Source organism: Fusarium venenatum, assembly GCF_020744135.1.
Source record: "Fusarium venenatum strain MPI-CAGE-CH-0201 chromosome Unknown EDB82scaffold_1, whole genome shotgun sequence".
NCBI lineage: Eukaryota > Fungi > Ascomycota > Sordariomycetes > Hypocreales > Nectriaceae > Fusarium > Fusarium venenatum.
The window spans coordinates 9,045,158-9,069,849 of NW_027072129.1; the positions used below are offsets into that span (position 1 = coordinate 9,045,158).

The 24,692-nt window shown below is 49.6% G+C and overlaps 9 protein-coding genes across 9 annotated transcripts; 4 read left to right on the forward strand and 5 right to left on the reverse strand.

Moving 5' to 3' along the window:
• Nucleotides 1-225: 225 nt before the first annotated feature.
• EDB82DRAFT_521724 (uncharacterized protein) lies at nucleotides 226-861 on the reverse strand (the record flags this gene model as incomplete). Its single annotated transcript, XM_025725544.1, has 1 exon — nucleotides 226-861. One exon carries the CDS (start codon nucleotides 859-861, stop codon nucleotides 226-228), a length of 636 nt encoding a protein of 211 aa, XP_025588257.1.
• A 1,059-nt stretch (nucleotides 862-1,920) lies between these two features.
• Nucleotides 1,921-5,110, forward strand: EDB82DRAFT_95180 (RNA12 protein-domain-containing protein). Its single transcript, XM_025725533.2, has one exon. It carries the CDS (start codon nucleotides 2,201-2,203, stop codon nucleotides 4,805-4,807), a length of 2,607 nt encoding a protein of 868 aa, XP_025588256.1. The 5' UTR covers nucleotides 1,921-2,200; the 3' UTR covers nucleotides 4,808-5,110.
• Nucleotides 5,111-7,817, reverse strand: EDB82DRAFT_95179 (kinetochore CENP-C fungal-like protein). Its single transcript, XM_025725522.2, has 4 exons — nucleotides 7,544-7,817; nucleotides 7,268-7,467; nucleotides 5,586-7,214; nucleotides 5,111-5,535 (listed from the first exon to the last, which is right to left on the reverse strand). The coding sequence occupies exons 1-4, from the start codon at nucleotides 7,618-7,620 to the stop codon at nucleotides 5,414-5,416; spliced, it is 2,028 nt and encodes a 675-aa protein (XP_025588255.1). The 5' UTR covers nucleotides 7,621-7,817; the 3' UTR covers nucleotides 5,111-5,413.
• Nucleotides 7,818-8,175: 358 nt separating this feature from the next.
• EDB82DRAFT_95211 (ribonuclease H-like domain-containing protein) lies at nucleotides 8,176-9,718 on the forward strand. Its single transcript, XM_025725511.2, has one exon. It carries the CDS (start codon nucleotides 8,530-8,532, stop codon nucleotides 9,544-9,546), a length of 1,017 nt encoding a protein of 338 aa, XP_025588254.1. The 5' UTR covers nucleotides 8,176-8,529; the 3' UTR covers nucleotides 9,547-9,718.
• Nucleotides 9,632-12,619, reverse strand: EDB82DRAFT_95280 (RHD3/Sey1). The gene is made up of 4 exons (XM_025725500.2): nucleotides 12,392-12,619; nucleotides 11,879-12,322; nucleotides 10,075-11,822; nucleotides 9,632-10,016 (listed from the first exon to the last, which is right to left on the reverse strand). Exons 1-4 carry the CDS (start codon nucleotides 12,481-12,483, stop codon nucleotides 9,718-9,720), a joined length of 2,583 nt encoding a protein of 860 aa, XP_025588253.1. The 5' UTR covers nucleotides 12,484-12,619; the 3' UTR covers nucleotides 9,632-9,717.
• A 726-nt stretch (nucleotides 12,620-13,345) lies between these two features.
• Nucleotides 13,346-14,591, forward strand: EDB82DRAFT_491175 (Alpha/Beta hydrolase protein). Its single transcript, XM_025725489.2, has 6 exons — nucleotides 13,346-13,481; nucleotides 13,539-13,581; nucleotides 13,633-13,673; nucleotides 13,730-13,881; nucleotides 13,939-14,064; nucleotides 14,117-14,591. The coding sequence occupies exons 1-6, from the start codon at nucleotides 13,418-13,420 to the stop codon at nucleotides 14,540-14,542; spliced, it is 852 nt and encodes a 283-aa protein (XP_025588252.1). The 5' UTR covers nucleotides 13,346-13,417; the 3' UTR covers nucleotides 14,543-14,591.
• Nucleotides 14,592-14,708: 117 nt separating this feature from the next.
• On the reverse strand, nucleotides 14,709-17,807 carry EDB82DRAFT_95257 (Mechanosensitive ion channel-domain-containing protein). The gene is made up of 2 exons (XM_025725478.2): nucleotides 16,139-17,807; nucleotides 14,709-16,088 (listed from the first exon to the last, which is right to left on the reverse strand). The coding sequence occupies exons 1-2, from the start codon at nucleotides 17,634-17,636 to the stop codon at nucleotides 14,875-14,877; spliced, it is 2,712 nt and encodes a 903-aa protein (XP_025588251.1). The 5' UTR covers nucleotides 17,637-17,807; the 3' UTR covers nucleotides 14,709-14,874.
• A 611-nt stretch (nucleotides 17,808-18,418) lies between these two features.
• On the forward strand, nucleotides 18,419-19,636 carry EDB82DRAFT_572581 (uncharacterized protein; the record flags this gene model as incomplete). The annotated part of the gene is made up of 5 exons (XM_065609925.1): nucleotides 18,419-18,490; nucleotides 18,741-18,815; nucleotides 19,064-19,285; nucleotides 19,342-19,410; nucleotides 19,452-19,636. 5 exons carry the CDS (start codon nucleotides 18,419-18,421, stop codon nucleotides 19,539-19,541), a joined length of 528 nt encoding a protein of 175 aa, XP_065465872.1. The 3' UTR covers nucleotides 19,542-19,636.
• Nucleotides 19,637-22,075: 2,439 nt separating this feature from the next.
• Nucleotides 22,076-24,562, reverse strand: EDB82DRAFT_95491 (uncharacterized protein). Its single transcript, XM_065610079.1, has 4 exons — nucleotides 24,341-24,562; nucleotides 24,168-24,260; nucleotides 23,531-24,114; nucleotides 22,076-23,462 (listed from the first exon to the last, which is right to left on the reverse strand). Exons 1-4 carry the CDS (start codon nucleotides 24,373-24,375, stop codon nucleotides 22,222-22,224), a joined length of 1,953 nt encoding a protein of 650 aa, XP_065465873.1. The 5' UTR covers nucleotides 24,376-24,562; the 3' UTR covers nucleotides 22,076-22,221.
• Nucleotides 24,563-24,692: the final 130 nt, after the last annotated feature.

The window sequence follows — 24,692 nt, forward strand, 5'->3', positions numbered from 1 at the left end:
CCTAACTTACCTATGAAAAGTAGACAATTTAGGCGAGCCTTGCCTTCTTCATTGTAATCTAAAGACGCCTGATGGAATAGAGACCGTACGACCTGGAAGGAGTCCCGAGGAGTAAGTAAGTATATGCAAGATAACATTGACTGGTCATGTGCAACAGAGTACATGTCTTCCAAAATGGCTTGAAGAGTTTGTTTCTATTAATACAACTATCGTTGATCCATTCATTCATTCATCGATGGGCTGATTAAAAAATGACCCTTCCGGTACCTTTTCCCCTCTACTCTCCCAAACGTCCTCACTGCTCGGCTTCCCTGGTCCATACTTTGTAAACTCCTTCGCGCGGTAGTGCTCCCGAATAGCCCTCTCGCGCTGTTCACCGGAGTAACCCTTTACTCGCATGCAGAACCAGAAGTCGTCCCAGTGCTCACTGCACGAGCGCATCTCTCCGTAGCGGTACACGGCTGTAAACTGGCCGCCCATTCCGTTGCAGCTCCACGCTTGGTCAAAGGCCTGTCGGCAGGACATGTCCGTTGGTAGGAGGGCTTCGGCGAGGGAATCGCGGGGAGGAATGTCGGAGGGTGTGGGAGCGGTAGATCGGGGTGACTTTTTCATGGAGAGCCATGATAATGTGGAGGGTGATTGGCTTTGTTCGTCTTGTGTGGGTGTAGGCTTGTTCTTTTCGGATTCGAAGAGATCAAGGAATTTTTGGAGTTCGGGATCAGTATCTGACTTGGAGGAGGGGGAGGGGGTTGTAGACGACGAGGGTGCTGATGTTGTCGATGTAGTAGGAAGTGGGTTGTTCTCAACTGGTGTCGATATTTTATCCTCCTTGGAGGGTGTCGAAGACCATAGCCAGCCCATTGCGATGTTGTGTAAGTGGTAAAAGAAGTAGTCGGAATGTCTTGAGGTGGATCAAATAGCAAGAATGAACTGCTGAAAGGCGAAATCGTTTGTCGCAATTGAAATGGCGTATGGAAGTAATTGAAAATTGGTCTTGCTGAATATGGAGTTGAGTATGTTCAACGGTAGATGCAAGTGATATAATCTGACTTGGGTCTCGTGCTGCGCGCAAAGCTGTTTGGTTAATTGTCGAGATTTGGAGACAAAGATGCCGCTAGAAGGTGACGGGGGAAATATCTGCCGTCTTTCCGATACAATGTGGCCAACGTCAACGTTGATTATTTCTTTCTATCGAACCGAATAGCATTTCTGAAGTAAGGGATTAGATATTACGCTGAATACTAAATGATGTTTAACTATAGTAGAGTCAAAATCCGAAATTTACCGTTGTGAACTCATTACTGCTAGTCAGTGAGTGCTGTTAGTATGGCCGCTGGCCTTGAAAGAAAATATGGCACATCAACCTAATGCAGTTAGAAGTCTTCGTGTTTCAAAACGAACCTGTTGCTACTTATCTATGAATTGAGACATGGTTGGAAAAACTGATGCTCAAATACATATATTGCACACTGTTTAATCTGTTTGACTGTTCAGTCCCATAGATATCCCATCCCATAAGAACATCCCACGTTTTACTCCGCGGTTAGTGGGGTTGATCTTCACAAGGAGTCCTTGCTTTGAGTAGGTAAGGTAGGTAGTGGGTAGCAGAAAAGTTGACCTTCAATCTTTAGGCTACACAAATGAATAGCCGAAGAAGTATGGTCTAAGTAACCTAAGCTGGCCTACTAATTTCGTCTCTTATGGTTTTTACGACCGACTTTTCTGATACCCTGATGTAAGTGTTTGCTATTAAGAGCTGGTTCTATCGCTTTAAGCAAGTTGTTTCAAATGCACCTTCCCCTCAGAGAATCAGGAAATTTAGTTGCTAGTTGACCAGAGTAGACGAAATTAGTGAATCAGGTTATGCTATTTTAGACCGGACTCTTTTTTGCACCCTAGAGATACCAAACAATGACCTCATTGTGGGAAGCTAGCTACGACAGACAGCTCTAGTTTATTTATCACACCACGACATAAACATAGACCTTCCATAACCCCTCTCCTCTCTCCCAGGTCAAGCTCCTTACAGCAATGGGACTAATCGAGCCCTTGGGGCAATAGAAAAATCGACTACTGGGAGCATAAGAGACGAAATCATTTAGTCATTTTATGCCGCTCTAGACCAGCTCGTAGGTTATTTATCCTAAAGCTTAGAGTAGAGGTCGAGTTTTCTAACGTGCCTCAGCGAGCCCAAGGCACCATGATCCTAAGTCGAGGCCTTGCCAGGGCAGCGCTCTTCGCAGCCAGAAGATCAACGTCAACCGGATCAGCAACGTCACTTCTTCGACAGCGGATCAACCAAAACGCATTACGACATCAACCTCTAAACCGCGCTTGGATTACTACAGCCAACCTCGGAGACCTTGCCTCGGTCCCTCCGATTGCTTCCTCAGAAGAAGGTGCCGATAAGAGCGGCCATATCACGACGGAGTCTAACGAAGCCATCCTTTTCTTCGATAATATATTCCCTCTCAAGCTAAGCAGCGTACTCGTGAGGCCCTGGAAGTCAGACCATGATGTCTCAGACCTTCTCAAGCGGTTCGAAACGTCTTCTTTGGGAGTGCTAGACCCTATCCGCCTTGTCAAGACTGCAATTCCGGAAGACCTACCGATTCGAGTCACCGAGATCCTGCCACGCTTGAAGGACGGGGGCGCCTATGTCAAGTTCAAATACAACGCCAACATAGATCCTGCCGAGATCGAAGCTCTGTTGGGCAAGCGATTGAGGGAAAAGCCGATAAAGCCATGGTTCTCCATCTTCCGCCCCGTAAACGCTCGCCTTGTCCAAGGCACACCTTGGCTGGAAGATCTGTACAGATACCCTACCAGTTTTGTCAAGATCGAATTTGTGCCCCCGACTCCCGGCATAACTCCCGAAGAGCTTCCCGAGGAGACATTGTACTCTTTATTCCGCAAATACGGCAAGATTGCCGACATCATCCCGCAGCCCACCGACTCAAAGATCACACCGCGATACGCCCACATCCAATTCCCTGTAACAAGGGATGCCATTACAGCCCGCAATTGTATGCACGGCTTCATCGTGAACGAGGTTTTGGGAGGTGGCAGCAAAGGGACCAAACTTCGTCTTTCTTTCGAGAAGCGTGTTAAGGCCCATAGTATCTGGAACTGGTTGACCAACCATCCTCGAATTGTCGTCCCTGTTGTTGCAGCACTGATCGCTGGTCTTTCAGTATTAATCTTTGACCCTATCCGAGAATTCTTCATCAAGCTTCATATCCAACACTCGTTAGAGTTCAAGGACTCACGCATTTATAAGTGGTTCAAGAAGCAGTCGGGTAATTTTGGACTATCAAACAAATCCAAGAGTGATGACGGCCTTGAGGAAGTCTGGAACCACAGGCGAGACGCAATTGTTCAAGTGCAAGGCTGGCTTGATGAAACCTCCGACACCTTTATCGTCATCACAGGACCCAAGGGCTCGGGAAAGGTCGAGATGGTCATGGACCAGGCTTTGGAAGGTCGTAAGAATGTGCTCAAGATTGACTGCAGGCGCATTGTCGAGGCTAGAGGAGAGGCGGGTACCATCAAGCGTCTAGCAATGGCCGTTGGCTACCGTCCTGTCTTTTCCTGGGCAAACAGCATCAGTAGCATGGTTGATCTTGCTGTGCAGAGCACCACTGGCGTCAAGGCGGGCTTCTCCGAAACTCTCGAATCTCAACTGAATAAGATCATGCAGACCACCACCGGCGCCCTCAAGGATGTTGCTGTCTCATCGCGCAATAAGAGAGACAGTGACTACAAGCTATCCGAGGATGCATGGCTGGAAGCACACCCAGAGCGCAGACCTGTTGTTGTTGTCGACAACTTTCTCCATAAAGGCGAGGAAAACAGCATCATTTACGACAAGATTGCCGAGTGGGCAGCTACTGCCGTGCAGAACAACGTTGCTCATGTTATCTTCCTTACCACAGATACGGCCTACTCGAAACCCCTTGACAAGGCACTTCCCGATCGACTTTTCCGTACCGTTTCCCTCGGCGATCTCGCACCGGAAGTGGCCAAGAACTTTGTTCTCAGTCGCCTAAAGGATCAGCTGGCAGATGATGAGAAGGCACGAAAGGAATTGGGCGACGACGCACCACCAGCGAAAGCACCCATTCCGCGTACCAACATGATGGAGCTTGATCAATGCATTGAAACCCTTGGTGGTCGACTCACAGACTTGGAGTTTCTTGCTCGACGCCTTCGTACCGGCCAGTCTCCCAAGCAGGCTATGGAGGAGATTGTATCCGAGACAGCCACCGACATCGTGCGAATCTACCTTCTTGGCAAGCCGTCCGATATTGAGGGCAAGAAGTTCTCTCCTCAACAGGCCTGGCATCTTGTTAAATCTCTTGCGAAAAACCCGAAGCTGCGTTACAACGAAGTCGTACTCTCCGCGCCATTCTCCTCTGCCGCTCCTGCTGGCTCTAATGCCGATGCTGCTATCGATAACCTCGTCAGTGCCGAACTTATTGCAGTCAAAACGTACCAGGGCCGCCCAATGACTATCACAGCCGGCAAGCCGCTGCACCAAGCCGCGTTCTCTGTTCTCCTCCATGACCGCGTGCTCCGCGCGAAGATGGATTATGATACCCTGAACGACTCATCCAAAGCGGAGGCTCGTTCGATTGAGAAGGTCGAAAACGAGCTAGCATTGCTGGGCACTATGCCTCGACAGCCAGGAGAGACCGCTGGGCGCATCACCTTTTTGCTTCGCAAGCTTGAAGATAGCCAAGCTAAGATCGCCAAGTGGGATAAGGAGATGACTGCCCTAAAGAAGGTTCTTAGCGAAGAGTTTTAGGTAATTTACCTTTGGCATCCTAAAGTTTAGGCCCCATTTCCTGTTGTCTTAGGCAAACCTTAAGAGCAAAGACTCCTTGTGAAGATCAACCCCGCTAACCGCGGAGTAAAACGTGGGAGTTCCTATGAGAAGGGATGGATATTTTATACCATTTATCTAGTTTCGACCAGGCCTTGTATAATTTACCTTTAGCATCCTAAAGTTTGGGTCCTATTTCCTGTTGACCTCTAGAGCATTGAGTGCATTACTGTCACGTTACCATCCTTCAACATTTCTGAGAACGCTGATAACTTGGGTGATTTGTAGGCGAATCAAAGAACACTCTCTGCAATTGCAACAGTTCTGCATTGAAATTTCATCTCATGAATGGTATACAACAAATACAACGCGCCATTCCCTAACCGCACATGAATCATAAAACCGGCCAACAAAACACTCTCCCGAAGAGAAATTCTGACACAATGAACCAAGCGGTTTCCATGTCTTTCACAAAGAGATGCCCTCTCAAAACTGCCTCAACAAGAGTAGTCTTGGTTTGCGCTACAAATTGGAACGAGTTGCGCAATCGTATATATACTTCCAAAAGTATCATGGGCGTTGTCACTTTCAAGCCATCATGGACATCTGTGACTGATCTGGTTCTGTAGACTGTGTCGCTGCCTCACATCCCTGGGTGAAGAAGATTCGCGAGTCTGTATCGTAGTCGTTTGTTATGCTATAGTAGTTTCCTATTCATCGTTAACAAAACAAAAGAATAGAAAAGACACGGGGAACATACCTCTGGGAACAAACCACATGCCTCCAGCGCTGAGGCGGAACGAGGCCTCGTTCACTGTGACAAGTACCTTTCCAGTATGTACAAAGAATACCATGTGCATCTTGCGCGAGTTCTTGGGCCGCTTCTCTGACCCAGCCGGTAGATCGACGACACCTGCGCCCATAAAGGGCGTTGTGAGCGTCTTGGCCATACGGAAAGATACACCTTGAACGTCGCGGGTTTGAATCGCCTGGCCTGATATGGCGATTCGATCGTCCATCACTTCCACTGGCTCTTCGTCACCGGGAGGGTTCTTCTCGTGTTCGGGGTCCCATAGGATAACCTCACCGTTGACAGTACCAGGATCAAGCTCCCAGTCTTCGGGCTCAACAGCTTCAACCTGTCTCGTTGCTTTTGACTTGGCTTTGCCAGGGCGCCCTCTTGGCTTTGACGGCTTGGCACGCACTTCCTCTACAGGAGCACGGATGACCTCTTTGATAGTTGAAAGCACAAAGCGATCACGACCAGAAACGTCCTTGAACTCCTCCTCTTCCTGAACCACCTTGTCGCCTGCCCACCAGCTGAGTGGCTTGAACGAGTGTCTTCCAGATCTTGTAGTATGTACCTCGTCTGCGTCGTGGCGAACAGAGACGAGGCCACGCTTTTTGGGTAAAGGGGGCCCACGCTGAAGCGCTGCGAATGATGTCTCCCCAACGTCGTCCCCAGCATCCGCGATCGCCGGCGCCTTTGGCTTTCGTCCAGGTCTCCCTCTCGGCTTTTTTGTCTCTGCTGTCGACGTAGCTTTTGATGGTGCTGGCTTGGCCGGTTTTGATGGCTTAGGAGCCTCTGTTCGTTGCTTCTTAACCTGTCTCGGTGGTTCTGCTTGTCCTTGCTCTTGCTCTGACTCTTCGTTTTCCTGCTCTTCAGTCTCCTCGGCCTCCTCCAGCGCTGGCCGTTTCCGTGATGGGGGTGCATTGGATGTCTTCGGTTGAACATCATTCTTGGGTTTCCTTCCGGGTCGGCCTTTGGCTAGTTTCGCGGTTTCTTGGGGCTCTTCTGGCTCTTCCTCAGTGGATTTCTCCTCGACGGGTTCCTCCTCAACAGGTTCTTGCTCGACTGCTTTTGCCTTTGGCGGTCTTCCGCGGCGCCCTGTCTTTTTGGGATCTACGTTCGCTTTTTCTTGGTTGGATTTGGCTGATGCTTTCGCGGCCTTTGGCACAGGCACAGGCACAGGCTCGGGTTCGGCTTCAGACTCTGGCTCAGAACCCTGCTCTGACGAATGTCCGCCCATGTCATCTACCAGTTGAATCGATTCGTTGAGTAGTTCCACGTCGTCCTCCATCTCATCATTGCCCCCAGGCACGTCTTCTATCTCCTCCTCCTCCTCCTCGTGAAGTGTGCCATTGGTCCCGTTTGTTGCAGACTTCCCGCGTCCTGTGGGCTTTGCTCCAAAATCGATTTTCCTGGTCACGGTATTGTCGCGATCTTTTGGTGCGGGCGACCGAGCGGGCGATCGGCTTGGCGAAGAGAGGTGTTCTAGATTCGGGTTTCGTCGAGGAGAAGACAATATTCCAGTCTTTATTGGTGAACGACTTCGAGGTAGAGGGATCATGCTTTTCCTAAGTACAGTCTGAGGACCCGGTCCAAAGCCTAGAGTGGTGTTAGTCAATGTATTCTGTTGCAGTAAACCTCGATGTGCGGACTTGTTTCAATATCCATGTCTTCACTACCTTGGTCGTCATCTTCGTTCTCCCCGGTTTCGTCATGGTTGTTATCTTCATTATCGTCGTCGGACCTTGGTGGAGATGCTGGTTCTCTTTCTGGTGACGAGGAGAGGTCGTCCAAAGGTTGCATGCCATGTTCGTCGCGATTGCCCGTGTCTTTCAACTGTGCGCCAGTTTTTCTACAGATAAATTAGAACTTGTTTGTTGAGTCGCATCGAGGGGATCTCGCGATCCGATATGCGCAAACAGACTTACCGACCACGAACACCGAGAGCGAAGTAACCTTGCGGTTCAGCAACTTCGCTGCGTCCTGCGCCGCCACGAGGGGCCATTATTATGTATTTTTGGTTCGCTCAAGCGAATCGTATGTAAAGGCTAGGATATGTATAACTTGTTCCCGTGATTTAGACCAGTCCTCGATGTCAAAGAATTTCAGTCGTGAGCTATACAGCTACAAAATCAAAAATTGGGACTGGACGCGATTGGTGACGCGGGTGGTGTGTGTTGTTGTCGTTTGGTGACTTTTAGCTGTCCCGGCCGTGAGTAATTAGGTGAAGTGGGCTGCAGCTTGGGGCGTGTTTAGAGGGTCGCAATTGATTTGGCCCAGTAAAAGAGCTGGACTGGCACAGTGGGTTGAGGTATCATTCAACAAAAGTGGTAACCAACAGACACTTTGGTATGGGTTTGACGATATTCTTTACGTATACTTGATTGCTAAAAATGAACTCGGGATTTGAGGGAGTCGAATCAAAACGGATCTTTACTTCTTTGTTCGGGCTTCCGTGAGAGTATCTGCCTTGGTATGGGCCGATGCTTTCGGTTCACTACATGTAACTACTACCAGGTTGCTTTGACGTGGCGTTATATAAGTGGCTTTTGCCTTTTCAACCGTCAAGCGGCTTGAACAGTATAGCAACTGAGTTGATGAATGAATTAACAGTTTTCTTTTAGACAATGTGATGCATTCAGGTTGCCAGCTGTACCATCATGTTTTAATAGAGTAGGTCGTGGCTTACACTGAAGCTGACCTAGATAGATCTAAAGTGGACCCAAAGTGCTTAACGCGTCTAGACGCGTCTCCTAAGGACAACTCCCATCTTCAACACCAACCAATTTCTTTACTTTGACTTCCAGGACAACCACTAATACCATAACCGTCAATTGTTCCATTCTCCACCATTCAGACCTCATATGCAGCAAACAAATAACAATTCTACATAATATCGATTCTCAATCACACCATGACAGACTCACCGGTCGAAGTCGTCCCCGCGACAGCCCGTTCATCCTCAGGAACATACATCCCACCCTCAGTCCACGACGCTGCCCTCCTCGCGGGCTCATCATTCACACATATTTCAGCGATCCCTCCCTCGCTTCAACCGGCCGACCCTTCAGATCCATCCTCCGCAACACCATGCTGTCTCGGCGTTGACGAAGCCGGCCGTGGCCCCGTTCTCGGTCCCATGGTCTACGGCGTCTTCTTCCTCCCCATCTCCCTCTCCGATTCTCTTCTCCGCGAAACACATCACTTTGACGACTCCAAGGTCCTAAAACCTGCCGTACGCTCAGACCTTATGCGCACCCTATGTACACCTGGCTCAGATCTCTACGAGTCTTGTGGTTGGGCTACGGCCTCGTTATCAGCAAGGGACATTGGCGCAAACATGTATCGTCCCAATACGTACAACCTCAATGCCCAGGCCATGGACGCCACGATCGAGCTCATTAAGGCTGTGTATGCCGCAGGTGTCAACGTGCAAGAGATTTATGTCGATACCATCGGCCAGCCCGCGACCTACCAGGCCAAGCTTCAGCGTGTATTCCCCACAGTAAAGATTATTGTCGCCAAAAAGGCCGATAGTCTATACCCCTGCGTCAGTGCTGCCTCGGTGTGCGCAAAGGTCACTCGTGATGCTGCGCTCGAAGTACTGTTCGAAGCAAGGGCAGATGAAGAGGAAAAGGGTGGTGAGGGAATGGCTTGGGGCTCAGGTTATCCATCAGATGGAAACTGTGTGAGCTGGATGAAAAATAACATGCACCCTGTTTTTGGATGGGGTCCTGAGTGTCGATTCAGTTGGGGCACAGCGAAGGACATGCTCGAGGGCAAGGGCAATGGTGTTAAAGTCGAGTGGCCACTAGACGATGATGGCGAGACCAGCAGAGTCACTGATTTCTTTGTCGCAGGAGACAAGAGTAAGGAATCATCGGAGTTGGGCAATTGGTTTGGTACTCCAGCGGATTTGGAGGCATTCTAGATACCCCTATAATCTACATACAAATTTGGTGTCGAGGATATGTCCATCATGGCATTGGTGTACATGGAACTTTTGTTGTTGGGACTTTTTATAGACATTATATCCTATTCGCTAATCATATCGGGCTCGATTTGAAGCCTCTACTCACAAACTCCTACGCATTCTTTTACTTCAAATGTCGTCAATGTCGTCCCTCTCAGCAGTTGAGTTGTTGGCCTTCCTCCCTCGGCTATCCAAAGTATCCATGCTGATATTGTCGCTGTCCTGACGCGCAGGCATGCCAACCGCCTGCCTTGCGGTGTCGGAGTTAGCAATAAAGTCGCGGAGCTGCTGCTTGGCAATCTCAACACCTTGAGTCATGGCAGCATTGCTCATCGACAGCATAGGGCCAAGCAGGTTGAGTGTGTATGCCAAGTATGTGCCTCCAGCGATAACCAGAATAAGAAGGCACAGGAAGGGGTTTCGCAGAACTAGAAAGGAGTTTGTTAGCAAAAGCATAGAAGATATCTATATCCAACCCAAACGTACCTGTCAAAATCTCGTTCCAACCAAGAGCAAGGAGCAGGCCATAGAAGTACCACGGAACCTGGGCAACACCGCCAATGGCTCCACGCTTAGCTTCAACGTATACTCCATCAGCCGTCTTCTTGAATCGGACAACGAGATCCTGGCGCTTGCCCTCGCTAAGCACTGTCATCTCCTCCTCGAGACTCTTGCCATCTTCCTCATCGATGCCACCAATTGGCGCAAGGTCTTCCTCGTCGCTGGCCTGAACGCCGCTAGGCTGAGGTCCAACAAAGCCCGGCAGGTCGGGAGGACCGTATGTCTCTGAAAGTCGAAACCTCGAAAGAAGAGGAACAAGAGTGAGGGTGGACTCTCTCGCCTTGGTATAAATTCCCTCGATATCATCGCTAGGACGCCATATTCTTGGCACGCCAGCCTCATCATATCGGAATTTGTCTTCAAAGTTCTCTCGGAGCTTCAAAAGAATGTTGCCCTCCATAACCTCTTCCTCGATCTTCTCTCGGAGGGCATTCCAACTCTTACGGCGCAATCGCCATGTGCCAATCTCAACCTCCTCACTGTTGGCATCGAAACTCTTGGCGCGCTCAGCGAATCGAACTTCGGCCTCCTTGACGATACCTGTAAAGACCTTCCAGACTCTGTCCCACAGATCCTTCTCAGTCTCGGGTTTCTCGCCGTTCTCAGGGGCACCAGCGCCACCTCGGCCGCTTCCCAGCTTATTGAACTCGAGGCCAATGGCATCGCCAAGTCGAGACCTAACCCAACGCTCAACACGGGTCGCAAGTCGCCGCATTTCCTCCTTTCGCAGCTTGGCGCTCTCTTCGTCGAGCTCCTTCTCGAACAGCCTTAACTGCGACTCGAAGTTAGTCCACGCGACGCCTTCAATGAGCAGGCTCTGCGCCTCAACACCAAAAATGTCCAATGTCTTTCGCTTCTCATTGGCAACAATCTCAGCGAATTCATATTGGCCACCGGCCTTTTGCCCAGCCTTGACCTTGTTGGCAACAGCCTCGCCGAAAGCAGCAACGCCAGCCTTATGGGCAGCAGCTAACTGGCTTTGGTAGAGAGACTTGAGACGGGTATCGATCTTGCCCTCAAGCTCGTGTCGCTTGCGAGTGTAGACACCCTTGTGGTATCGGCTAGCTTGCACCTCGAAGGCCTTGATGCACTTTTGGCGAGCGTCGTTTCCAGCCAAACCAAGGTCAGGCAGGACAGTCGGAATTCCCAACTTGGTTGCTTCGCTCTGCTTCTCTTCGAGCGGTGCAATGATCACGTCAAAGTCAATTTGGACTTCCCGGGCGATCTCGTCACAACGGAACTGAGCCAAAAGCTCCTGCTGGGTGGGCAGGTCAAGATCCTTGTTGTTCACAATCTGGTCCCAGATACCCTCGGCATACACAGAGAAACCATCGGCGGGGATGCGTCGGTGGTATTCAGAGAGGAAAAGGCCGCCCTCGAGCTCTTGGTCGCCATGCAGGCCAGGCTTGCCGTGCCTGTGACCGGCTGTGAATCGAGCACCAAGCTTCTGAACCTCCTCGGTGAACTTGTCAGCTTGCAGGATCTTGTGGGGCAGAGCAGCGAAGCCAAAATCGAAGTAGTCCTCGATGCGCGCGCCCTCGAGCCCCTGAGGCTTAGAGATGGACGACCAGATCTTGGTCAAGTCCTGGATAAGGGTCGTTCGTAGGTTACCGAGGGGGGTGGTGCCAAGGTGATCTCGAATGACGAAGAAGAGTAGAGATCTGGGAGTTGATCTAAAATGGCGTTAGTAATCGCGCATACGCAGGCTACCATGGACGGTGTAGCTTACTGCTTGTCCTTGAGGAAGATCTGCAAATTGACTTCGAAAACGGTCTTGAGGAGACCCATGTTGGCACCCTGATACAAGCCAACCTGGTGCTCCCAGATATTGACGATCAGGACCTCGCTGGTAGCCAGCGCAAACAGGGCACTCTTGCGCTCAAAGTCCTGGTCCTCACCGCGCTCTCGACCATCCGTACCCTCAACGTCCATGACGAGGATGTTCTCCGACATCGGGGTGCCCGCGCTTGTCTCCCGCTTGTTCTTGGACATCCAGATACCTTTGGTGGTTTGTCGACGCTCCGTTTCCGACATGACGGAGAAGTCGGTGCCAAACAGGTTGTTGAGCAGGGTGGACTTTCCAGTGGACTGAGAGCCAAAGACGGAAATAAGGTGGTAGTTGAAACCCGAATCGGCGACATTGGTTTTTTGGAGATACTCGTTGATGTGGGTGCTGTGACGTGTTAGAAGGCATCATGATGGGCAAAATGGCGGAGAAAGGAGAGCTGTATTGCAGACGTACTTGAACTCCTTGTCCTCGTCGATAACTTGGACGCCATGCTCATAGCTTCCATCCCCCGGCGTCTCGCCGACGGCAGAGAAATGGCCGTTCATGATATGCGATTGTGGTATATATCGAGAGTGTTATGTGTATGTGTAGGTTTTGGTTTTATTCGAGCTCTGGGAGGTGCATCCGTGGAGAAGTACGGGTGGCGACCCTCGCTAACTGGACAATGTTTATGTTATTGTGACGATATATTTTGTAGTGAAAGGAGAAGAAAAGACCACAATCAAGTTTTAGAGAAGAGATAAACCAAAACGGGATCGAGAGTTGTTGGGGCGAATAAAGACAGTCGGGAGACCAAAAGTTGTGACCACCTGGACAAGATGGGCCAGATCCTTGTGACGAGAGATCCAGTCCACAGTCCAATTGATGTCGGGGGGTACGTACCTACTCTACGAGACATTTTGTTAGTAGAGGTTCCACCTCCACCACCAAACCAGCCTCCTTCTACGTTCTACGCCTATCAACTCCTTTTGTATGCAGGTCAGGTCCCAAGTCAGGGCATTTGTTTAATTAAATGGAGTCTTGAGATCCATCCCTGCCACATGTTCTGCATTCAACGGGTAGTTAGTTGTCTTCTTTAAAAAAGGCGGTCACGCTACCAATGTTGAAGTAGCTGCTTTTCACGTACAGCACATGTCATCAGCTGTTCTTTATACCTCTTCTCTGGTTAAAGCATGTGCTTTTGCTTTAGTCTCTACTCCTCCGCTGGCTCTTTTGATACCCAACAGCGGGTTCTAGCGGGATCGACCGGCACCACAACGGATAAGCTGATGAAGCTCGAATCATACCTCTCTCAACCAATCACAAGCCTTTAGCTTGAAGGATGGATGGATGCAACACCCCGCCGAGGGGCACGCATCGAGGGGAACTGGGTTGATCATGATATGAGGTTTCGTTGATACAAGTTCACTAACCACAATACAACTCACTTTGTTTTCTCATTTTTCTCAAAATCCTGAGCCTGGAAATAAAACTGCCAAAATGTTGATCAAAGAGTCTCACGTCGATGTCCCTACCACTGCCAATGGCAAGGATGGCACTATGCGTGCGTCTCTCCTCACATCTCATCAACTTACAATATCGAGAGCTTATACGTGATCAGGTATCTTTGTCTTTCATCCTACTATTCCCGGATATCCCAATGCGTGAGTCTTGTGAGATCTACCTGATCTATCGTCCACTAATCAATTTTTTAGACGATTTCCCGGTGTGAGCCTCTTCAGTGAGATCTACCAAGGTCAGTATTCAGTTTACTTCTTCTTCCTTATGTGAAACTCCAACTTACATCTTCAGTCACCGGTCCTGTGGCTCGCTTTGCCCGCCAGATCGCTGGTCAGGGCTATATCGTTGCTGCACCTTCTTCATACCACGACTTTACAGGTCCCGAGCCTCTCAAGTACGATGTTGAGGACACTGACCGCGGCAACAAATTCAAGATCGAAAAGGTGACATCATCTCATACTTCTTTGATCATAATATGAACTCCTGCTAATAATATACAGACTCTCGAGTCTTACGACGCCGACTCGTATGCTACTGTCGACTACCTCCTCTCACTTCCCACATGCACAGGACGCATTGGTTCCACAGGCATGTGCCTTGGCGGCCATCTTGCTGTCCGCGCTGCTGTAAGTATTCCTTTTCAATATCGTTACATATTTCATGCTGATTCTGTCTCAGCTTGACCCTCGCATCTCTGCTTGTGTCGGTTACTTCGCTACAGATATCCACTCTCGCACTCTAGGTCCCTACGATGCCCCCAACCCTTCCTCTACAGCCCCTGCCAGCAGCAACCACACTCTGGACCTTTTTCACAAGTTCAAGGGCGAGGTTGCCATGATCTTTGGAGTAAAGGATACTCACGTCCCTGACGCTGGTCGTGATCTCATCCGTGCTAAGCTCCGTGAGGCTGGTGTCGTGACTAGCTTCTACGAGTTCGCCTGGGCTCAACATGCTTTCATCCGTGACGAGCTCAGCAAGGGTCGTTACGACCCCGCCATTACCAAGGTTTGCTTTGAGGTCCTGCTGGAGCTCTTTGGTCGTGTCCTCAAGACTGACCTGGGAGCCAAGGATGGTGATGTCCCAGCACCAGAACACGACTGTTAAGGTGGTCAATATGTATCACAATAATACAATGAAACATTGTTTTAAAAATATATGTATAAGGTGTAATAATATTCTAAATTCTTTAATTCGTGAAGATAAGAGCTGCTGATTTGCAGTTCTTGAATGACTTTCATAAACCGATACACCTGCCCAATTTTATGTGAATGAAACAATCTGAGTAGTAAAAAAGGAGACGACTGTCCTAGTCTCTCGAGTGCACCGAATGCCAACATAAAAAAATCCAATTCTGACCCAAATGACCTCCTCAATATTACTACTATCAATACACAATGTTCAGCTGTTACGCTTCTTCTGAATCAATTCCAGGTCCACTAGCGCTGGGGAGCGGGAGGTGGCCCTTGAGGAGGTGGTCCAGGTGGTCCCTGGCCGGGTCGTTGCAGAGGATGGGCAGTGTTGTATTGGTTACTGCTGCTGGCATAGGGTTGGTAGCCATGAGAGCCCTGTTGGGAGGATCCAGGAGCAAGGTTGGAGTGATAGGGTGTTGAGCCCATGCCAGTCTCGGCCTCCTCATCGAAGGGGCCATGGGTGGCGCTGCGAGGGCTTGCTTGCGTCAGTTGGATGCTGGCACGAGGAGCTGTCTCAAGTGACAGTGAAGGCACAGCTTCGCCGGCCTTGCGACGACCGCGAGTGCTCTCGCGCTTTAGATCCGTACGTAGGTTTTCAATGTCTCTACTACGGCGCGAATCGTCGTGGCCATCTAGTGTGTGGTTATCGCTGTTGTCCCAGACACCGAGGCCAGCGGCAGCAGGGCGCGCATTAAAGCCTTCAGCAGCCGCAGCCTCAGCCTCAGCAGTGTTCTCCTGCTTTGATGTTGGGACCATGCGAGCTTCATCGGTAGCCTTGGCAGCATCATCACGGCTCTGCTTGGCAAAGTCATCGGTGACGGTAACTGAGTATGAAGGGTTGGTGGGTCCGCCCAGAGGCTCACCACCACCACCGGGAGCAATGATGGGAACCTTCTTCAGAGCCAGAGCCAGGGCACACATAAACTTGGAGCGACGGCTAGAGCGGACGGAGTCGTTGTGCCAGTTGGATTTGTGAGCGATAGTAACATAGAGCAGCAACTTGTCGAGGTTACCAACGCCGCCAACGCTGATGCTAAGATCGGGCTGGAAGTCGCGGGCGTTCTCGGGCAGACGGACGAACTTCTCCATCTCAATGCGGAGCAGCTCAATATCCTCGAAAGATGTATCAAATGAAACATTAACTTCGATGGTCTCGTGCATGGACTTGCTACGAGAGATGTTCTCGATCCACATATTGTTGAGCTGAATGTTGGGAATCTGGACGGTTTGCATGGTATCAAGGCGGTGGAAAACAGAGTACAAGAGAGAGATCTTGTTGACAACCATCTTGGTGTTGGTGATATCGACACGGTCACCGACATCGTAAGGGTGCTTGACGAACAGGAAGATGCAAGAACCGAGGAACTCCTGGGCAGTAACCGCGAAGATGAAGGAGAGCGAGAGAAGGGTGGTTCCGGCAGTGGTAAGTGTTGCAATGAAACTGCTCTGGAAGAAGGCAACTAGAAACATGTTAGTTTGGGTCACACGGACAAGCCAAGTCGGTACTTACGGAAAACAAAGATGACGATCAGTAGGACAACAACAAGAAGAATCTTGTCGAAAGCTTGAAGAGCTTGACCAATGTCCTTCATACCTTCAGCGATGGCCTTCCGCTCGACACCAATCTCAACCGTTTTTCTAACCATCTCGTCGAGACTGATATCACCGTTATCGTCGCCATCGATCATGAAGAATGCCTCCTCAGCTTCATCCTTGTAAGCGGGTCCAAGAACCTCCTGAAAATCGTCCAGAGTGAGCGACTCGTGACCCTCGACAACATAGGACATCCAGATACGACGACCCATGGCCTCAGATGACTTGGTCTTCTCAAGAGCTTCGATAACGATGGAATGAGCCGAGTTGGGGTTGAAGACTTGTTTACCAGCGATCTCAGAAGCCAGGTTACCGAACACGGAAGCAACCTTGTCTCCAACCTTGCCAACTTCTCCGATGAGCTTCATGGGAGTGGCAGAGCCATTTCGGTTATGACCCTTCTTACCACGAAGCATCACCTCAATGCTGTCGTTGATGACGGCGTCTTCATCAGAGAATTCTTGGCAGTGTAGTGGGAACAGAGTGCGGGAGGCATCAAAAAGAAGACCGAGGAGATGAACCTCTCGCTTGGACTCCTTGATACGGTTGGCGAATGAGCGCTGGTGGTATGAAATACCAATGAGCTGCACAATTGCCTTCTCACCAAGGAAGACGGCGGACGAGACGAAGAGAGCTCCCAGGACACGACCCATGGTACGGACCCAGGGGACATAGATCTTGCTTCTATCCTCATCCTGCCACAGGTTCTTGAAGGTGACATACGAAGCCAGGGCCCAGAAAAAGAAGGAGAAGGGTAGAACGAGGTTTGAAAGGACAGTTGCGTACTTGCGAGTGCCCTTGCTGACGACTCCAGTAAAGAACATGAAGATGGATGGCAAGAACCATGCAACTACCTTGGCAGCCCAGCAAGATAACCACATAATGAGGACCCAGAGGAAGATCTTAAAGAGAGGGGGGCCGTCATCGCCGGCTCGGTCACCATCATTATTGAATTTGCCGATAGGGAGGGCGTCCTTCTTGCCAATGGCAGACAAGACAATCAGGGGAATGGCCAGGAGAAGACCAACGGGAACGACGTATACAAGATATCGAGTGACAACGGAGAAGTTAATGATCTTGTTGTAGAGTCTGCCCATTGCATTCAATGAAGCATCGTCTCCTCCAGTACCAGTACGGGCGAGGCCCTCGCCAATTCTTCGTCGACGTCCGCGATGTCCATGGGATGAATTGAGATTCTCTTTTTCTGTGGGAGAAGAGCTATCGTCGGGGCTCATAGGCTGTCCCATGTCGGCTCTTCTGAGGCCGCTGCGGGTAGAGACGTTGCTCCTGACCGTCGTGAGCTGAATGCCTTCCATGTCGTTTGAGTTGTTGCTGTTGCTTCCACCAAGAGGGACAAAGCCTGAGTGGGAGTGGCGCGAGTTGCGAGGCGAGAGCGAAACGTGGCGGTTGACCATTCTCGGACTCGATTATATATCGAACTCCTACCAGGGAGCCGAAGGCGCGGGGATATTCGAAGCCGCAGGTCGAATATTCCGAAAGTGCTAGAGGTGATTGACTCGTCGGGTCAAGTCAAGCGGATGATGAAACCGATGGTCGTTTTAGGATATGAAAATCTGGGAGTGCCGGACAGGGAGTGAGACGGCGGTAGGATATCAAATCCTTAGTCGCAATGATCGTCTCTTGGAGAGTCTTGTGAGATCCAGCAGGGGGTAAAATAGGAAAGGGGATAATTATCTATCTGCTGGAGACTGGCTCGAGCTAGATGATGCCGAGAGGCGGGTTGTGGGCAATGATGAATGCCGATGATGTATGTAGTGGATTCAAGGAAACAAATGCAGACAAAGCACTATAACAATCCGATGACCACACAATTCTCTTTCTTAGAATGCTTTCCGGGACAGGAAAAAACGAGGGTTGGATCCGATCTGCCGTCTTTCTCCAGCGAAAGAACGGACAAGAACAGGCTGGTTGGTGGTTGGTGCTACCTAGGACAGACAAAACTGAGGAAGCAAGAGAGACAAGAGGGAAACAAACAAAAAGATGGGAATGGGAAGCGATCTAAAAAGACAGGATTTAGGAAGAGGGGAGACCCGGGGTGGTTATAGGGAAACTGGAACGAGCGTCGTCTTGTGGAGAATGAAGAGGGAAAAGAAAGATCGGATGCGAGAAAGAAAGAAGAGCTACAGTAGAGTTGAAGTCAATCAATTGTCCATCGACGAACGAGATTTCTGGGATCATGGATTGGGTGGAGGTTCCCTGCTCCTTCCTTGTCAGTACTGCTTGGCTCTTGGCTGGTGCTCAAGCTCATGTGAGTGTGAAGGGCACTGTGCTCACGGCCCGTGGGCAGTTGATTTCTACAGTGATTACTACAGTTAGTACTAAGGATGGTTAGGTCTGTTTCTATTTGAGGTTTGTTCCGCCTTGCCATCCAAGCACATCCTAGGAATACCAAGCCGGGACTCACAAACCGACAGTCCCGTAAAGGTCTGGCTCGCGAAAGGGGCCCTCGTGGGTTCATGTCCAACTAATAAAATAAAAAAGTCTTGGGTAGTCTCCAGTGCTTCCATCGGTCACAGCCCAGCGGGTCAGAGGTCAAAGTCCCTGAAGAAGGGGGCAATCGTTATCCACAGACAGTGAGCCACCATTTCAGGGTTTTCTCTGCCTTTTTCTCTTTGTAGAAAAGTAGGCAAGCTAAATCAATTCTCATTGGGTCTTTATGGTCTCCTCTCCTGTACTGTACTGTACTGTACTGGAGTAGGAGCCCTACCAGCTGAAAGGATCCGCGACAGGGTCCCCAGACACGCTGCAGGCTCCTTGAATTTTCTTCCATTTTTCTGCCCTCTTTCATCTGCTTTTACTACACTGCAGTTAAGTACTGCAGTGCCGGCTTTTCAGGGGCACTCGGCCCCTCCCAATTGAGCCGTACCCTCCAATGGCAGCACTCCAAAACGACGTTTTACAACGCCGGGCCAGGGGGAGGCGCCGCCCCTGGCAGCCACAGACAGCCATTGACAGGTCGCAAATGCCCCCTTTGTTTCACGTCTCCCAATCGGGCTCGAGGACTACGCGGCCAGAGCCAAAGAAAAACTCGGACTGGACGAACGTCGGTTCATGAATACAGTGCAGCTTATCTTATAATTTAACTTGATAGGAACACAGGATCAGGCAAGACATGGATGGCATGGTCTGGTCTGGTACGAACCGAATGTAACGAACGGGCAGGCAAAAGTAAGAATGCATGACATTTAAGTTTTGCTGATTAACAACAGCCCATCATCTTACATAGTATACCGCAGTGCTACTGTAATTATGGCGACACGACATGGTATTCGCATGCCCCAACGAGATGGAGACAGTAGATTCGATACGAGAGCGAAAGATCAGTCATCGGTCGGCTAAGTTAATAATAACCGTATCTTCTCCATATTGGTTCCACCTTTTTCTTACCCACTGCGAAAAGCTTCAACTAGCCCAGAGTCCAGCTTCTCATGGAAAAGATGGACCCGATGCTTGAGATCTCAAGTGATCCATCTCCCGATCTCACATCGAGAGCTGATGTTTCTCAATCACAGTGAAACGTTCACTGTACGACTGCCTTTTGTGTAGCGGTCCTGGTCAAATTAACGATGAACGGTAGTATTAAACATCGTTCGCCAGCAAGTCAAATGATACATAGTCTGTCCATCAGCGACATCACAAAGGTTTATTTTCGATTCTTTGTTGTTCCACAGCAAAAAGCAACCGGCGAACAATTTCTACACTAACTATTAGCCTTTTGACCCTTCAACGGCTCAACTTCCTCCTTCGTGTTTTTCAACGCCTGGCTTAGGTAGGCTAGCACCTCTTCGGACCGCGTCCAGCGTTTGACTTTGACGCGCAACCTACTCCTGTAGCCAAAACAAAAGACAAGACGAAACGAGCCAGCCCTTTTCTACCATTTTAGGAACTTCTAGCGTCTATTTGCGCCACCATTAAAAAAAACACGAATTCTTGTTGATGGTTGCAGAACTGCAAATATCTACTTCAATAGCATCAACTGGCACTGATTGACATATGATATTGGTTTAATGCCAAGAGAGAAGCATTGCCCGATGTCTCCCATGCATTATGCTTCAGCCTCTCTTTCATATAGATGATGTGATAGTTTTTCGACCATGTAATAAATCTTGGAAAAATCATCTACAAATGGAATGATTTCTTCCTCGACTGGCCCCTCTATATTGCCACCGGCTGAAAACCCAAGAAACCGAATCACGATATAACAGTGGTTCAACTACAGGTCGGCCCTGCAGCCCCTGCAGACACGAAATGACTAGTTCCGGTTAGTTTTTGTCAACGTGTCGAGTCGGGATGGAAATAACAGTTTATGAGATGGAAAAGAAAAGAATCAAAACGGTTGCTAGTTGACAGGTAATCCGCATTGACCCGTGTTAAGAATTGAAAACTAGTAGAGGTTTGAGAGAGTCGAGACTGGAGAATATTTGCTTCTTTTTTTCCTCACTGTAGTTTTGCAAATATATGCTGCAATATGACTGTGTTGGAAAATATAGAGCTATGCATGCATGGATGAATGTGAAACCGTTCTTGCGGTCCCTTTTACTCTCGCAACACGACACTCAATTGGGGTTCCTGAACGAATGATACACTGTGCTATGCTGTACTGTTATCGCTGCACTGTCTGTCAGGGTCCCAATGTCCTGGTTGTCTTCTGTAATGCAACCCTCTGGCCGGTCCTGGTCCTGATCCTGGAGAAGACCAGCAGACTGGGTCAACATCTCGCTTCAAGCAACGACGTTTCTTACTTCTTCTTTACAAACTTCAACACAACCGTCAACAAAAAATAGTAGATATTCAACTTCGTCATCATCAGATTCCTCTTCTAACCGCTGAACCCTTAATGTCTCACTATCTTCCCGCAGTATCCATGTCCTGCCATCCACCAGCATGCCCATCATCTAACTACAGAAACACCCTCCACATCACAATGCCGATCTCATTATCAGTCTGGAATCCACGTCGGTCGATCACCAACAACCACGTCTCCGCTACGAGCAGGAAGAGGTCAGTGAGGATGCAACGTGATCTAATCGATCACGCATCCTCCGGGGAAGCTTGACCGTGCTGTGCTCGTCAATCCAGTACTGCAACAACGCCCCAGCTCGTATTTCATGACGTATCGGATATCTCGATATCAAATCGCGGAAAATGGAGCGAGACCGTCTGTCGTCACCTGTAGCACTTGTATTGTCATGATAAGCGCGCAGCATAAAACACCATGACGTTAAATGTGCCAATCCACCAGAACTGTGCTAGGTGGTTATTAGGCTCTGCAACCTCGGCCTCGGCCATCTTGCCAATGCTTCCTGATCCAGAATGACAACCGCTCTTCGGGCATTCTTTCTAGCCTCTTTCTCACAGCCGAATGCTGATCAATGGACAACAACAAAGTGGAGATGCCGATCACCATTCTTGTCTTGTTTGGTTCTTGTTTCGTGGGGCACAAATCCCGAGCTCAGTTGATGACGGAATTTCGGGGTCTCACCAAAGCCAAGACGGTCCGTTTCAATAGTTCAGCTCAGCTCAGATTTCTTAGTCCACAGGTGCTTGTTGTAAAGTCGGCTCGTGGCCCCGACGACGTCACTAAGCAGTTACTAAAGAGTTCGGTGAATTTGTGCTTCAACTTGGCTTGTTGGGTTTTGATGAGTTGCTCATTAACTAACAAGCCAGGTAGGGACTCAAGGGACTGAAAGTGGCAGAAACAACATAGCTGCGGTCATGATGACTTGTTCCTCTGACGTCACATCATCTAAGACACTCAGCTCGCACTACTAGCGTTAGTGGCTGTGGAAATCATCTCCGTTCAAATAAAAGACATTGGTCCAATATCATTTCGCTTGCTACTTTGTCATGCAGGGTATCATGAAGTGCAGTACAGTACAGCAGCAGTACTAGCCAGGAAATTGCTCCAAATCATATCGTCACAATCAAATCCAAAACGCCAGAGTCGTTATATCACTCGCTCCACATCAAACATCGACCTCATCTTGTCGTCTGAACCCCTGACGTGAGTCCAATGGTATCCTTCAGCTCGACTTTCGCTTTGTCGTTCTCATACCCGTAGTCGCTGCCGTGGCTGTCTTCCGGCTCGCCAACTGTGTCAAACTGATATAACGGATCCAACCTGGCTTCCCGCTGGAACAAGATCCATCTTTTGATCCACCAGGGAAGGACTTTGGTAACTTGGTATCTCACAAACACGCGGGTAGGTACTGCAAAGATGTAATCCAGTTCCTCTAGCGTACGTTGCTTCGTCTCCGGCAGGAACAAGAATATCATAACCAGAGCAACGATGTTGAAGCCCGCGTACATCGCAAAGGCACCGATGGCGTGTAACCTCGCTAATATCAATGGGAAGGTGATGGACAGAACCGCTGCCCAGAACAGACATGTTGCTACAGCCCATGACATACCCACTTCGCGATGCGATAAGGGAAACACCTCGGCGGAATAGGTAAAGGGCACAGGTCCCTCTCCGGGTGAGTAAAAGGCTGCGAAGAGATAAACGAAGAGAGCCACTAGTGCCATGTGGAGTCCGCCGGTGCCCGGAATTAACGTACATAGGCCTGCCGCAAGCAATGTCCATGCCATCTGAGGAAACGTAAAGAGCAGCAGAGATCGTCGACCAAAGGTATCTATTGTCCATATTGCAGGCCATGCAAAGACAAAATTGACCAGACCAAAACCCATCGATGCCAGTAGAGCCTGGTTATCGGTGGCTCCAGCATCTCGAAAAACGCTTGTCGAATAAAAGGCAATAATGTTGATACCACACATCTGCTGAGCAATCATAACCACAAATGACGCCAAAGTGGCTCGTCGCACACGGGGTATTGTGAACAGTTCGATGAAACGTTTCGCATAGTTTCCCTGGCCGATGAACTCGAGCTCGACTTCGAGTTGTGCATGGATATAGTATAGGTCGCGGGCGGCCTGTACCGGGTGGTTTCGAAGTCGTAACAGGGACTTTATCGCATCGCCGTAGCGGTTCTTTTTCATGTACCAACGGGGTGATTCTGGACAAAAGTAAATCAAAAACATCAAAGGCACGGCTGGAATAAAAGCTGAGCCTAATTGGTATCTCCATGCATTGTGGCCGATTTTCGTCACAGCGACATTTGCACAGGTTCCGAGAAAGATACCAAAAGCCGTCCACATTTGCCAGCTCATTACAAAAGCACCTCGAATCGGGGCAGGAGAGTTCTCGGCAGCGAAGATGGGAACTATCAAAGCAAGTTAGTTTCTGAGCAGGCAAATACCGTGCGGGCTGTATAGATGAAAGAGGACTTGCCTGTTGAAGCCTTGGTACCCATGCCGATACCAAGAAGTATACGGCACGCAAAAAGCTGCCTCCAGTTATTGCAAAAAGCACTTCCAATGACAGGCCAAAGACAGAAATTTGCTGAAAAGAATATTGTGCCGCGGCGGCCAAAATGCGCATTGAGAGGATCTGAGAGCCAGCAACCAAAGAGAGCTGTCCCTATATAAGGCGCCGAGTTGACAAGACCAACAAGTAATTTGTCGTGTATACTATCACCACCAATGCCGAAAGCATAAGGAAACTCGAGGTTGGCACCATTTGAGCCTGTCTGATCCCAGCCTTGCACAGCGGCGCCGATAGAGCACGTTGCAACGGTCAAGTAGAGGACAAAGGGAACTCGCCACTTGTGAAGGATTTCGTCCCTGAGGGCTTGGATCTCCTCATCGTTGAGCTTTTCGTCTCCTTCAATATCCTCATAGCCAGTGGGGTCCTGAGCGACAAGAGCACCCTTGCGGATGAGAGGGCGATAATGGTCGAGATCTTTTTTGCGGCAGAAGTCGTCCACATCGGCTAAGAGTCTTGCTCGAGGAAGTCCCCAGAGAGGATTCTTGATTCTTGGTGATGTCAGTGGTGAAGGGTAATGAGACAGTGCTTCGAGTGGACGTACTTGGCTTCAACGTTTGCATGCAGGTTAACGTAAGCTTCTGAGGGACGCCGTGCATGTTCGATCATTGAACTAGAAGGATATTCGTTGGTGGTCCTTGATAGACTGGGAACAATTGATCAGCATGGGGATCGACAATACATGATTTGGAGTATAAGCATGGGTATAGACCGTACCGCTCTACATCGTCTTCGCCGCGATTCGGCGCCATATTGTAAAGTAGACGGCCCAATTAGTAGTGACGCGGGTATGACTGATTTGAAGATGAGACTGAGTGGCAGGACAGAAGGGCCGTTACCCAAGAGCAAATATGGCTGAGGCCAGCAGTAAATAAATGGTGAGAATCGCTTGGCCTGAGGCTTTTGGGCGATCGAGGTAGACGAGAGTTTGATTGATTGTCGCGACCGTTGAGATGAGATGAAATGACGATAATTCCTAACGGGTGTCGTCGGGCGATCGCCTCTCGAATGTGGGGTTGGAATGAGATGAATCGAGGCACAGTCAAAGTAGAGAGAGAACAAGGATTGT